Below are 15,570 nucleotides of genomic sequence, written 5' to 3'. Positions count from 1 at the left end.
TAGCTTTTCCTATGAGGAATTCTAAAATCTGTAACAATACCAACGAAGGGCAGGACAGAGTTTGTTTTTGACCTGACCTTATGGTAATGAAGAACCAAACTCAAATATTAAGGGCTAGTGTCATAAATGAGTGAGTACGCTATTTCAGAAACATTTTCTAAAGAAATTATTAGCCAGGTAGCTTGCAAACAAATGTTTCGCTGCTGATCGCACAGATGGGACCAGAGGTAACACAATTTTGGATCAGTGTGGTCTGCATCACTGCCTTAATGGCAAGCACTCCAGAAGCATCGAATAGGCTTTTGACAGCAAACATAGATAAATGGAAGAGTCCTGGCTAAAAATATATTTCACGTCCCCACTACCTCCAGAGACCTTGTATAGTGGAGCTATTCACCAAGACTTGCTTCTGGTCTAGCAGCTGCCTGTGGCATCCTGAACTGCAGAAGATGCAAGCCATGCCACACAGACCCCTAGACATCTCTCTTTCATCACCTCTCAGGCCTGGCTCTGCTTCCTGACATTCAGAGGTAACTGCCCATCTCCATCCATGCTGCTCCCCCACTCTGCCCAGATGATTTATTAGGAAAAAAGGCTCCACTATTTCTCCACAGGAGAGATATTTGTCTCCCTGCAGGAGTTACACATGAACTGCAGTGCAAAAACCAGAATCAGACACTGTGTTTAACTATACACAATAACAGAGTAAAGAACAGACAAACCCTCTGTCACAACAACATATCTGCTCTTAATTTTGACATCTGCTTGTTGGTACAAAACCACCATGGTTTCCACAATAACCATCAGAGGATTAATTACATAAAACATAGGTGATATAAGCCCAACGCATGTCACTGCACTGGAAGGTCAAGGGTGCCTCTCCTGCAGCTAAACTTGGATCATATTCATTCAGCTGCAGAAAGTTTAGGCCAGTGGTGCATCTTTTCAAGTAGTTCTGTAAATGGCAATAAAAAGGCAAGGGACTATACAAGTACTATACAAGACACATATAGTACCATATGGTACTATATAATATCTGGGCTTTCCTTATCTCTTCCTCCCTAGGAATGAATCATGAGTCAATTTATAACTGGAAACAGAAAGCAAGTACAACTATATTGGGAATGGTATTGATACAGCTATTAGTAAACTGCCAGTGCTGTTATCTGATGCTGTAAGAGGAAAAAGTCAAGAAAGCAACACTAGCAGGATAGAAGGCAGCTGTTCAGTAGGCGGATAATGCTTAGAAATTATATATTCACAAAACTTAAAATAGATATTCGAGTTTCAAATAAAGGTATCCTTCTTCCTTCTGTGCAAATATTTTCCTGCACAAGATTTGGGAAGCAAACAAGCATTCATCACCATGGTGCCTAATCATCATTCAACGCCGAAGCCAAGATGATTATCGCAAGAGTGACTTATTGGTCTCCCTAACAGTCCACTCACGGAGCCAGTCTCTGGAATGCAATCTGTTCAGAGTGCAACACAGAACTTTCTCATCCAAAACCCAAAAAACATGCCAGACTTCCAGTTCTGAGTCAAAAAGTGCTGAACAATTCCAACGGTGAACCAAAGCCCCAAGAGACAAAACAGTACCAAGCAGGGCGTTCAGCACTATGTTTGTTGCTCCAGTGCACCATAAAACAGCACTAATATAACTAATTACACAACAGAGATTTCATGTTCAATGCAAGTTTGAAGCTTGAGATCTCAATTCCTCAGTTTTAAGATCTCCAGAGAACTGTATTTTGATATCCCAGGGTAATTTCTTTCCTCAGGTTTACCTGTAGTCTATTGAGGACTTAGGTTAGCATCACTGCTGGGAAACGAGACATATACTTGCAGAAACAGAATACTAGGGCTTTCCAAATGCTAGTCCAGGACTGTGCATCTCCCTTTTGTCAGTACTTCACTAGTGTAACATCCTTCCCTTCCACCCTCTTCCTAATTCTGCCTACTTTTCTGCATCCATTTCTCTGCATCCTGCACATCCATCCTCAGCCATCATAAGGCTTCCTTTGATATCAACATTTCCCAACCAGTTGTATTTCAGTTAGTAGCACACTGGTGTTCAGGGCAAGAGATAAAGCCCCCTTTTTTCAAAAGCTTTATATGCTATGAGGATATATAAAAACCAACCAACCAAACAAACAAACAAACAAAAAAAACCAAAACATCTATCCATCCATTTCCAGCCAAGTAAGAAAGGAATTGTACCCAACCAGTGAGACCTCCAGGAACAGGTGAAAGATAGAGAGCATCTTCCCTAGAGCAAGTATTTATGATATTATAATGAAAAGGTAAAGTTCTCCATCGTCAGAATAGGATCTTGAAAGTACCTAGAATACAGAAACTTAGACTTTTAATGCTCTCAGAGTTAACAGCTTGGTGCCAACACAGCCATTAACCAGATGGCTGCAGTACACATGCCACAAATAATTCCAGCCTTACTGCATTTCAAATATTGCCAATTCATGGAACAGCCTTGTTGAACTGATCTGCAAGGCATGTCCCATCACACAACACTTGAAACAAAACAAAACAAAAATGCTGAACCCTAAAAGCTAGGAGGCTGAAAGTTGCTTTTGCTGTTTTGCTCTTTAAGAAAATTCCGATAAAATATTGATACCTTTAATCTCTGTTGGGTGTCATTCCTTGGATGCAACGTTTCCTGGAAATATATTCTAAACACATTCTTAATTGCCTACCAGACAAAGGCATTGAGGCAGTTTCATAGACACGATGAGCAAATTAGCTTCAATAGGGAAGAAGCACCCAATTTTACACAAGTGGATTTTGTTTCAAACTGCAACAAAGCACTGCTGAATTTGGGTATCTTATTGCTACAGTCCTACATATTTGTTCACTGTTATCAGATACTCAGTTTCTTAAAATATAGACAGTAAGTAAAAAGCCCTTAGAAGAAATAACCAAACTGAATTCTCATAGACTTGGGGAGAGAGATCCATTTATTTCCCAGCACTGAAGCATAGCAGATGGATAAACATCACATCCTGATTCTAAGGTCCCAAAGCATCTACCCCAAAATTCAAAATATAGACAACAGAATTTGTGACCAGCCTGAAAATTCAATTTACTCCAATGCAACATTTTCAGGAAGACTTGCACAGACTTGAATGAAGATACATCCTGAGGTATTAAGGCCCAATCAATAAAACTGTACTTGTTACCAGCCTGAAAACTCATTTTACTCCTCCAATGCAACATTTTCTGGAAGCCTTAATTAGATGCTCAAGTGATGATAAAGTGATGATAGATTCTGAGAACAGTTCTTTTGTTTTGTTTTGTTTTGTTTTTAAGGAGAAAAACCCCACCAGCAATAGTAAAACTTATTTTATACAGAAACCCCACCAGTTCACTATATGAGAAACTTCAGTCTCAGACTTATTGGATCTCTCCACTATTGCTTGTGCCCCAGAAGCACCCATTTCTCATTCCTCAAGCACAGTCTATGCTCTTCAAGCATATCAAAAAATAATTAATGTTTTCCCCATCTTTTTCTAGCCTTGTGGGTTCCCGTTAGAAGAATTTTAGCATGCCAAAAGAAAGAACACAGTTTCCTGAAAAAAACTTAGACTTCTAGTATCAATAACATTTTTTCCCCAGCCCAGCAGCACATCCACATATTGGCTGCAGTGTTATCTTAATTTCCCAGCACTGTCTTTCCTCTGCCTTCTCTTCCTTTTAATTATACAACTGATGTCTTCAATTTCCCTTTTGTCTCCACCCCACACAATGTTACCTACTACTCTCACATTGGTAGCTTCATAGCTCCAGCTCATGGCCTCTGTATCTCCCCTGTTCTGCTGCTGGCCAGTTTTCAAATGACTGAGTCTGTGAAGTTTCATGGGGTTGTGTTTGTTTTGTTCTTGTTTTTACCTTACTATGTGTTCTTCACCTGTTTTGAGCCCAGCACACTCATTTGCTTCCCCTCTGTTTGTTTGTTTTTTTAAACTCTCCATGCTGTAATATCTATACGTTTTGAAAGAAAATGTGAAAAGCAAACATCTGCAGTCCTAGAGAATAAAATAACAAGACCTTATCTGTTACTTCACTGTATCTGAAAAGTAGAGTTGGTTCCAGCTGTTGCCTCTGTTATACACAGAAGTGCACAGTCTTTTGCCAACATCACATCCCACAGCCCATTGCACAAACTTATTTAACTCCAAACAGAGATTAGATAAACTGCCCCCACAGTTATTTTTCAGAGGCTGTTCCAGAGACTCCCTGTTCTCATCGTTGAAGTTATCTTGTAGCTTCTACCTTTAATTTTCTTGAAGCAAATTTATTCTATGTTTAATTTTGTAAATGGTAAGCTTAAACAGACCATCTTTCTCACTGCTGTACATCTCCCTCTTCCCCACCATAGTTCAGGTATAAAAATGTTCAAAGAACGATTAGGCAAATTTTCAAAGCCATCACTGCCTGCTATTAAACATAGCATCACAGAAGCTCTTCACTGCATGTCTTACGCATTTGCCTTGGGCTCCATCACATCTCTTTAGAAAGATGATTTTGGGCTAGACCCAGTATGGCTATTCTTAGGTTCCTGAAATAGCATCATTCCTGTCCTCGTGTTCCACACTGCCAGGCCTCTCTTTTGAAAGATGAACAAGCAAACTCATATCTCACACATTTTCTCCTGTACAATTGACCTCATCCCAGTACCCTTTCTTGTCTGAGTCCTTCTTTGACGTGGATTGCCACAGCTGCCCTTCTGCAGGAATGCTTTTTTCCTCTTTACCATTAGTTAAACTTAGTTTTCCTTCTATTGTTTTTGACTTCATTACCTCTCCTCTGTACAGCTTTGTACCTGTTTCCTCACTGCTGCTCATGCAAACCTAATTTTCCTCTGCTATCAATAGCATTTTCCCATACTGAGATATCATGACTCCATCATGACACTGCAACATCTTGGGTGTGCATCTGAATTAAGCCTGGATACACATATCAACAGCTTTTCATCTCAAATACTGAAAATCACAAGTTAGCATATGGTTCTGGTGAACTCTACAAACTTACCATAGATCATCAGTCCTTACTATGACTTATTTAAAAACTCTGCACACATCAAAAATACATGCAGCAACAATGTCTATGTAAGGTGTCACGATAAGCTTTAAGAAAAACAAGTGACCTATGATCCTTTAGGTATCCCTTGCTGGATCATCCAGTCTGGCTTTTCCAAATAACTAGAGTCTGAGATAGGTATGGGATTTGACTCCCTATACTCCTGTAAGTGCTGACACGGATTTTCAATAAGCTGTTTTTTACATCACAAACTTCTGATTCTTTCTGACTTCAAGCTGGAACACCAAAAAAATCAAGAGCGAACAGAAGCAGCCCCACCTTCCTACTCAAGATTTAACACTTACACAGTGGAAACTTCTATTCCATTTAGGCTAAGATATTTTGCTCTCAAGCAGGAATATAAATTTGAGACCAAATCAAGAAACAGCTTTAGGAGCAAATAAAAATAATCTGCCCAAACCAGATGCCTAAAATCATACTTTTTCTCTCTCTCAGATTTGATGAAAAATCAAATCTGTTTAAACTTCTCCATTGTATGGGCAAGGTCTCTTTTACTATGCAAATTATTAGCTCTTTGCTTTCTTTGAAGAGAGGGCTCAGGTTTTGAACACTGCAGAAAAACAAAATAAACAGAACTGCTAGTAGTAAGATGAGATACTGCCCATATGCTTAAATAATACCTTCGTATCTGACCCATCATCCGTCCTCATTCAGACTTAGGTCTCTATAGCGACTCAACCACAGGGCACTTCTATTCAAATGGCAACACGCCTTGACAATCTGCACTTGGTATAGAGAATCCTGGCTAAGTCCATGGGCAGTATCCACTAAGCAGGAACCCACCGCTTAAAATCCAGTAAAGCAGACTGAACATTTAAATAAAACCTGACTAAGATACCAGGGCATGATGGACAGAATAGGAATCAGAATATCCAGCTTAGTAGCCTATTCACTTGCCCTTGCTGCCTCTCTTCCATGCAGGAAATGCTAGCAAACATGCCACTTGTGCTGACACAGAGAGAGATTAAACACATTACACAGGTTAAACAAACTCTCTCTCTGTCTCTCCAGATAGATAGATAGATAATATATAGAGATCTATATCTATCTATATAGATAGATAGATAAATAGATAGATAGGTATTTGTGTGTGTATACATGTGAAAGAGTCAATTACTAAACCTTCCTTTAAAGCACACAAAGTACAACATTGCAAAGAAGTTCTCCTGCATCAGTGGAGCTGCATCCACAGGGTGACGAGCACAGGTTTAGCCTAATGGCACCTTTTCTGAAAAGACAGTCATTTTAACAGATACATCTTCACTTAGCATTGAGGTATCACCTTTATAATTAGGAAAGCTCTTGTAACGCTTCTTGAACAGCCATGTTCCACTGTGCTGGACAGAAAGCTGCAAAACCGCTACTCACTCTGTAAGCAGTCAGCGTTGAGCAAGTCTTGGCACTTCTCGTGGCATTTGACCCCACATTCAGCGCAGCGCATTCCCTGCCGTGCAATACCCCATAACAGCCCCTCACATTCATAGCAGTAGGTAGGAGTTGTGGCTGTCCACACTTCAAAGTTGTGTGGGGTTGTACAAGAGATAGGGTAAATTAAGGCTTGCAAGGTCTTCTTATAGACATGAGATTTCTGAAAGACAAGAACACACATAAACCAACATCCGGGAAGGTGTCTGAAACTGTTTTTGCTAGTTAACACATGGGTTTTAGGGAAAAGGCATGAACAGTGCAATTTATCTACACATTTAAAGCAGACAAATTTATCCAAATTCTACTAGTGACAGTAGAGAACATACTTTCAGAAATGTTTCTCTAGACATTTAAAAGAAAGTGGAAGAGATGGAAGAAATTAAAGTTTGTGGATGAGGAACACTTTACATAAAGCAAGTTTTGCACACTGTCTCCCATCGTAGATAACACACAAGGAAATAAGTTTGTATTTTTTAGGATCATACCTGACATATTAAATGTTATTTTTTACATGTTTAGTTTCTGTAAACAAGTGATACAAGAAGCTTTGCATCTATATTTCTAGACATCTGTGAAGCTGGCTCTGCATCCCAGAGAGCCAAACTCCCCTAATTTGCTTACTGAAAGTTAACATGAGCCAAGCAACCCTCCCACTTACCAGCTCTTCATCTTTGAGAGATGTTCTAGTGGCCATTGCTGAGGTAATTCCGGCTTTCCGGGACTGAACCAGTGACTAGAAGGAAGAAAATGTGTTATTCACTACCAACATTCAGAAATGCACTGGTACTACATCCCCGAAGATGTGAGCAAAGGCACTCTTTCATGCCAGATACCAAGCCTATTACATTGAAGTTACTTTCTTAAATGATAGCTCACATCTCAAAAGAGTTGAATGCATACTCTGGGAGGTCTCCAACTAGTTTTCATCTGCCCACAGGCAGTCTCAAACTTTTATTTGTTTCTCTGGTAATAATGATAATTGGGGTCACTTCTATGTTCTGGTAGCAATGGAAACACCAGTATTGCCTAAGATAATTACGTGGGACTCAATCTTCTATATTTAACTTTATTCATAAACAAAAGGAGATTATTTTGTCAGTTTTAAAACATACCCAACACTCCCAAATGTGACAATGAAAGGATACAAACAGGATAAAGGGTGGGTTGGGAGCACAGGTTTGAATGTGCTGGTGAGTCACATTCGTGGGCCATCACTGAATGCAATGAACAGCATTTTCCCCCGAAAATTGACCCTTTCACATCACACCCATGCCATTCTGAACCCTTGAGCAGCACAGGACCTGCCTTTGAAACACCTAATACTGCTATAAAAAGATGAAGGCTGAGAAAGAAATTAAAGCCAGCAATATCTATTCTGAAATCATCAAATCGTATCAGACACCTTCAATTATGCTCTGATTTTCTCTATTTGAAGACAGACCAAAAAAGTTCATTCCATCAGTGATGTAGCAGGACAGAGTGCTGAATATGCATGCACTGCAATACTGCAGGTTCAAAATAAAAAGCGTAAGAGCAGAGGGAAAATAAGGTATAATAATTTTTGGTTTTGGTAAAGGTTTGTTAGATTGTCTTTAGCTCCACTTACCATGGCCTGTGGAGAGAGAGAATGAAAGCATACAAAGGAAGCAACACAGGTTAATGCCATCATTGCACAGGTTTAGAAGACACAAGCAGATAGTAAGATACATTAGGCTTCCCATGCATAAGCTGGCAGAGAGAATTGTATGCATCTTTTCACAGGAATTGCAGTATAGAAACTTTGGTCTTTCAGATGTTACAGCATTTCTCCCAACTATGAATGTGCTATGTGTACTGATCACGCGGACAACAGAAAACCATTTGTCCCAGAGAAGCCGTATTTCACCATATCACACAACCATAAGAAACCTGTCTTCATTACTTTCTTGGTTCTATTGCTTCCTCAGCACAGGAGCCTACTGGCAATATTTCAAATTACTTTAAAAAATCCAAGCACATATGTTCGTTTATCTATCCACTCAAATTCCAACCTTCTGTTAAGTTGCCAAGTCTCACATGGACATCATAACTTTCCACAAAGTATGCGATTTTTAGGAAAATATTTAAAAATAATGCAGGCCCAAAAATAATCAAATATTCTGTGTAGAAAAAGAAGGAAGATGAACATGAAAAATATCTTAATTCTGCCACAAGAATGCGACACTCTATGAAACCATACCTCGTTCTCAGAGATTTTTCCAAGCGCAACTCCTTAAACCTCTTTTTCAAGAATTAATTTAACTAAGCAGGAAACTTACAACTCTTTGAAGTGACAATGAACATTACCATATGTCAAAAAATAAAGCCACTTGCACCAGTGACTGTGTAGCAGAAGATAAATCTCTTACCAGATCACTGACAAGTGGAATTGGCTTTTTTTTGCGTAGATCAGGCATGCTATCAATGCCATAGAGACCACCTGCAGGCCTGGAAAATCAAGAGGAAAAAGGATTAAAATAATCTCACCAGCAGTGACAGACAGTAAACAGATGACCTAAAAGCTTCCTTATAACACCATTCTCTTTGCTAATATCATATTCAATAAGAACATGAAGAATCAGTTCACTCCAAACACAACTTAATGATAAACCAAACTTGTTTAACTGCTTTAAAAAAAAAAAAGGCATCTTCTTCATCTCAAGGCTGACTGTCTGAGCTACCTCAGAGCAGACTGCAGAGACTCCAGTCACTGCCACTGGCAAGTGAAGGCAGGCTTATCCTCACAGCTTTCTTGGGGCATGGATTTGGCAAAAATCCTCACCTAACAGTAGAACCAGAGATCTGCAGCAGTCTCTGTAAAGGTAAGAGGGTTGGCACTGGTAACCTGTGTGTTTTGCTGATTTGGTATACCGCAGTCAGTCACAATGATTTAAGACACCACAACTACTAGAACAGGGGCAAACTACACTTACTAATATTCTGGGACAAACCACTCTTACTAATACTCTGCATATAAAAGATGCATATGGAGCTACACTTTAAAATGATCTAGAGAACCAAATTTGCACATGCCACGGAAATTTGCAGGCTGGCGAGTGGCTACAGGCAGCCTGCCTTCTTTGGCAAGCAGGGCCTACTCAAATTTACATTTAATATAGCCAAAAGTCAAAAAAACAACAAAAAAAAAGTAAGTCTGGGAAAAAACAAATGATGACCAACCACCTGCGTTATAGCAGACCATGCTAGGATGGAGAAAGATGTCACTGCAAAACCTAGCACAAGGCTGTGTCAAAAGAGGGCAGGTGTCTATTATATATATGAACATGCCATAGTGCTGCAAGGGTAAAATTGACTTTTTTGACTGGGCATAGGAAGGTGACACATCCAATCCATGTCTGAGTTGACAGATGCTGCTGGCTGAACAAGTCTGGTGGGAAGGCGAGCAGTCAAGTGTGACCACATGAACTGCCCTTGCCTCCACATGCAGCATTAGGCATATTTGCATTACTGAGCTGTGCACAGTTCTTTGTGCTCCTATATAATGAACAAACCCCATTCACAGTCTGCTACACTGCTCTGCCAGCAAAATGTGAACACTAGATCCTGCAGCTGGGAACAGGGGACTAACTCAGGCATGAAAAAGATCCAGGTTTACTTTACAGCAGTTCACTTAGTTTAAACTGCTGGAGTCTCTGGCAAAGAATGTGTTCTCTAGTACTGGAAATCCTTACAGCAAGGCTACGTGGTGTTTTTACTAAAGGCTATCCTCATTTCCAACACAGCTCCAGAAAATATTTTTGCTGGAGTTACACTGCAGTAATCCCTTCTGACTTACAACAGAAAGATCTGGCCCAAATCAGCAAACAATAAATATAAGCATAAGAACTCAGCACAGTCTTGCTGGGATCAAACAGGATATTTTTTTTCTGCTGTCCTAATATTACAAAATGCTGCCTGATATTAACAATACTATTTTGGAGTAAAATAGGTTTCACAGAAGACTATTTAGATGATGTCAAGAATTTCAGTATTATTTAAAACACAATACACTTTAATTTATTGTTTAAATCACAATACAGCTTAATTTATGGCTAAGTTTTGGGTCAAAAATTTGGGTCAAATCATTATGAAAGCATATGCAAAATATAAAGGGAGCGTCTATAAGGAGAAAAGATTCAATAAAATAGTCACAAGTAAAAATCCAGAGTCAATGCCCCTGCTAAAGCTAACAGCACAGCTAACAAATAACACTTCTTTTCTACAGAATTTTTAAAGTTTTTTTTCTTTTTTTTCTTTGTAATTCAATTGAAAGGTAACTGCGACACTGATGTTTCTAAGGGAAAAAAAAAAAAACTAGAATTGTATGTTTTATAATTCAAGACAAGCCTAAACAAGATACTGTGCTTGAGAAACATGTCTAGTTACAGCCTGGTTTCTTGCAAAATATTTATGTTAGACTAAGGTTTTTGCACCTGTAAAATAAGAGAAATGCTTCTAAGCCAAACTGACAGAGAATAGCAATATTTTAAAGGTGTTTGCATTCTCCTCTAAGAGAGGTGTCTTAATACCTAGACAGCTATATACTCAAATAACCTGCTATTAGCTTATTATTATTAAAAAAAAAACACTTAATTTTCAAAATTATTTAGCTTGTGCTTTCAGCTACCTCAATCTCTATTCTAGCACAATCTCTTCTTTGCTTTACACAGTGTTTGTACAGACAGAAGTACTGATGCTGCTTCAAATATGTACACCATGGCTTCATATACAATAGGGTAACTCTCCTCTGCAATGCCTGCAATATTTATAGCATTATCATGGAGTGCTATATTGGGAAGCGAATAGCATCTCTGTGCGAGAATATGATTTGCACTAATAAATAAAATATACAGATATGAGATATTACACCCAGAAACTGATCCATAATAACAATTAGTTATTTTTTTAAGCTAGCTTTCCAAAACCTGTGGTTAGAGACATGAAAATATTATGCCATTATGCTAAAAGTGCAAATAGCTTAAAGCTATTCAACCCATCTTTTAATATGACCTTTATCACAAAGAAGTTTACATTAAATCTTGAAAATTTAAGGAAGCAAAGATTGTTTGTGATGACAGAAGATGGTTAGTGCCCTCAAAGGACACCACTTCTCTAATCCTCACATGAAAGAACTCCAAACCTGAGTGCTTTAATATATGTTGTGGCTAATTAAGCCACAATGTGGCTAATATTGGAATTAAAGGTTCACCATTCACCACCACATTTTCTGGAAATCTCTTGCATGCAGGGATATAGTAAATAAGCCAAACTTTCATCAAAACTACATTACTCAATTTGTTTTTGTTAAATCTCCCATCTAAGAGGAAGAACTTACAGACTGGAGCAAACATGGCCTTGAACGGACGAAATAAATTTTAACTATTTCAGGACTGCAGTTGTATTCATCTTTCAGGCTAGGAAATCATTTCATGAGTCTGCATCAGTAAACTCAGTGCACTGACTCCTTGTTAAAGCAGGAGAAGGTGCTGTTTATAGTTAGAATAAATCACTGTCTTCTGCTCCTGCTAATTGCCACTTTTCCAGCAAAGTCTTGGACTCCTTAAGAAAGCATGGGGTTGCTAGGCAGCTCCAGGCATCTGCAGGTGTGGAGGAAGCTTTGTGGGAATACCGACATTACAGAACAATGACTCCCAGAGCAGAAAGCCGTATAATGAAGCCTCTGATTTAACTTTGCATTTTATTAGGAAAGCTTACTTCAGTACTATGAGAATTAACTTGTACGTTCAGCAAGACAACCTCTTGCTGAGATATCAGGACAAATCTGCAGCTACATCAGCTCCTAATGAGTGCACCATTACCAAACCGTATCGCTCTAATCACAAATGAGGCACATAACCTAGCAGCTTGGAAAATGCATCGTTCCTTTTTTTTCCATAGGGGATTCTAGGGAAGCTACCATGCTGGCACCTATTATGTTGAGTATCATGCTGAAATTACACACAATCAGAATTGTCTGCTTCATTTACTGAAACTAGTGTGTTATGGAAAGAAAAATCTCTTACTCTCACCTGTGTAGATGAGGTATGATGACCACTGTTAGAATGAAAAGCTGCAATGATTTCCAGAGCTACTCCAGGTTTGCCTTCTACATTAACCACAGGAATCATTACAAAGACAGAAGGCTTCCCCAAAGCTACCTTTATTTATAAGAGCAACTTACACAGCAGTTTTTCTGAGCTACTCTTTCCCTGTCCTGAACCAGTCACACCTGACACCAGGGAAAAGACCCCTCTTTGTGACGTTCAGCAAGGATTATTTAATAATACTGTCGTAAGTGCCTGCCCCCATCACATTAGAAATTACACATGGCAACTAAATCCTGTCCTTAACCACAGATCTCCAGAAGAGCTGCACAGCCTACCTCTAGCTGTTTAAAAAGAGGCTATAAAATGTAGCAGCAGCCTGGCTTTAAGCGAGGCATGGCTACCTGATTATTCCCCACACCAGACATTAAGAGCATCATTAGTGCTGCTCCTACTTAAGTTGAACTGGAGACCTCAAACTATACTCTAAGTATGAACACAGTGAAATGAGGTCTCAGGATAGTACTTACCCTCCTTTGAGCCAGGGTGGTTTTGATGGATCAGCCTCATCTTGACCCTTAAATGGGGGAAAGCAAAAGAACAATATGAAATTAGCTTCTGAAAACACCGGAAAAAAAATAAATTAGCTTATATGCTGTGTAAAGGATAACAGACCACACTGCATGCAGGCAAATGCATACAGACAGTCACTCAAGCACCTCCAAAGGCCAACACATCAGGACAGGTCATATGGACGCACGGGCTATGCGATGTCACTGAACACCTAGAACCAGGACCAGAAGAGCCTGTTCAGTGCACCTCCTCTTTCAAAAGGAAGTCTTAAAGATCATCTCTTCCCTTCTTTTTTTTTTTTTTTTTTTTTTATTTTTTTTCCAGCCCAACAAACGCATGAGATAAGGTAGCACTCCTGTTACTACAGCTCACCACTGACATGAACATGGTCACAGTGAGGACACTATAAATTAAAAGCACCTGTATGAAATGCGCAAACGATTGATCAGCATGGTACTTTGTACAAGCACTTCTGAACTTTGTTCACTCTCAAATGTAAAGACTCTCCAGCCCCTGGAGCTGGACAGTCCCATTGCAGCTCCATCCATTCAACTATTTAACTTCCAACAGGTGACCAGGAAGGGCTATCACTTGCAAGGATGGAAGCCACCACAGGCAGCAATAGGAGGATTAATTTTCACAAATTCAAACCACGTTCTTATGTTCTCATAGGAGTGTATTTATAGAGAGACATTTTGTTTCTTTGAAAATCTTCAGTAGATCAATTAGAGAAGTGTTCAAACATTTACAATCGGAGAAAAGAGAGTTTACTGCGTAAGGGGAAAACGGTCTATCTGTAACTGCAAGCATCTTTGTTCCAGCTTACAGCTCATATATTCTCCTGCACACCTTGACAGAAAAACTGGTTTCCAGCAGCAAAACATGATTAAAGAAGACACATTGCTAATATCTAACACTCCAAACTCAGATAATCACATCTGCCAAGAGGCTGTAACTTCCACACAGTGAAAACAAAGTACTTCCAGCCACGGGACGTAAAACCCAAGAATCATCACAATGTAACAGAGTATCAGGAATTAAGCTCAAATTATATGCAAGATAAAAGAAGACCCAAAGGTTTGTTTTTTGGTGCTGTGCTTTGGATGAGCTCTGTAACCTCAGATTGTTCACGTGTCAGACAAGGTTTCCCAAAAAAAAAAAAAAAAAAAAGGCAGAAATAACCAAGAAAAACAAGTTTCTGCTTGAGATCTCAAAATCAGAAGCCCATACTTCTTATTCATTATTTCTAGAACTCCAGGGGTAGGCAGATATGAAGTCTATACATTTTTATTTATTTTAAACAGTCATGAGCAACATGACATATCCATAACAGAATGTGCTCCCCTGGTTTTCTATGGGAGCTCAAAGGCCTGCGGATGAGGTAGCTGCAGCCTGGACCCATGGTCCAGCACTGCTGCATATTTGCCCCATACCCAGGGATGCACACCAGGCTCCAGGCTCTTTTACCTAGATGACTGATGGAGCTCCACTCCATCACAGCTGTGCTTCCCAAACCTCTCAGCCTGAAACCTGCGTTTCCTCCAGAGGGACTTGGCTCAACTGCAGGTCAAGAGAGCAGATTTTGCGAAGCAAATGCAACCAGATCCTTCAGAGCACAGAAGGGAGGACATCCCTAACTTTGCCTTTGAACACTTGGAAGAGCTGCAACAAGAAAGCAATCATCAAATGGAGTGATGTTTTACACTGGCCTGAACTCGACAGATCACAAATCGCAAGGGCTATACTGCAGTTCTGAGCCCACTAGATTATCAAGAACTATTTTGGAGGAAAAAAAGATTGAGTTCTGTTATTTGAGCAATAGCCATCTCCCAAGGCAGCTGAGAGTCAACAGAGAATGGCAGAGAACACTGATGTAGGGAAGGGCAGAAGGCGTGATCGGGAAATGAACTTCCATTGCCCAGATTTTGACAAATGCAAAGTAAAAATGCTGGGAGTCCAGATAAACTGCACTTCTGCTCATTTATCTTCATTACTTTTGCCAGGCATTTCAGACATGTAAATAAAAAGAAAATAAGAGAAGAGGAAGAACTTGTGTAGTGACGAGATTAAAAATCATCAAGGTAAAAAAGCAAAAGAAAAAACAACAGAAAGAGCTTTCTGTAAGTGACAATATTGATGTGGGGCCAAAGCAGGTGATGGCTGTGTGGAAACAGGAGTTATCACCAGACAAACAAAACTAAAGAGGTTAATTTGCTTCAGGCAGCGGTCTCCCTGGGGAAACGCTGAGGGAACCAGCGCCTGACATCCAGTAAACAAGGGCTGATGCCATAAGACTGGAGAAGAGCCAATACAGTACCCACAGCTAAGGCATGGGGAGAGGAGGAAGGAAATGTGATCCAGACTGGCACAGGCTCATTATTGGCTTCAACAG

The 15,570-nt window shown here is 39.6% G+C and overlaps 1 protein-coding gene across 5 annotated transcripts in view; it reads right to left on the bottom strand.

The window, feature by feature from the left end:
• The window catches only part of UNC13B (unc-13 homolog B), a 213,361-nt gene that overhangs the window by 77,419 nt on the left and 120,372 nt on the right, over nucleotides 1-15,570 (bottom strand). For all 5 annotated transcript variants that reach the window (XM_084503110.1, XM_084503111.1, XM_084503107.1 and 2 more), the window contains 4 exons: nucleotides 13,136-13,182; nucleotides 8,931-9,009; nucleotides 7,202-7,276; nucleotides 6,484-6,703 (listed from right to left, as the gene is read on the bottom strand). In XM_084503110.1, coding sequence (XP_084359236.1) covers nucleotides 6,484-6,703; nucleotides 7,202-7,276; nucleotides 8,931-9,009; nucleotides 13,136-13,182 — 421 coding nt within the window. The remainder of the gene's footprint in view (nucleotides 1-6,483; nucleotides 6,704-7,201; nucleotides 7,277-8,930; nucleotides 9,010-13,135; nucleotides 13,183-15,570) is intronic.

This window comes from Aythya ferina (assembly GCF_964211825.1).
Source record: "Aythya ferina genome assembly, chromosome: Z".
Lineage (NCBI taxonomy): Eukaryota > Metazoa > Chordata > Aves > Anseriformes > Anatidae > Aythya > Aythya ferina.
The sequence above is the reverse complement of the archived record's forward strand: the minus strand, read 5'-3'. Positions and strand labels throughout refer to the sequence as shown.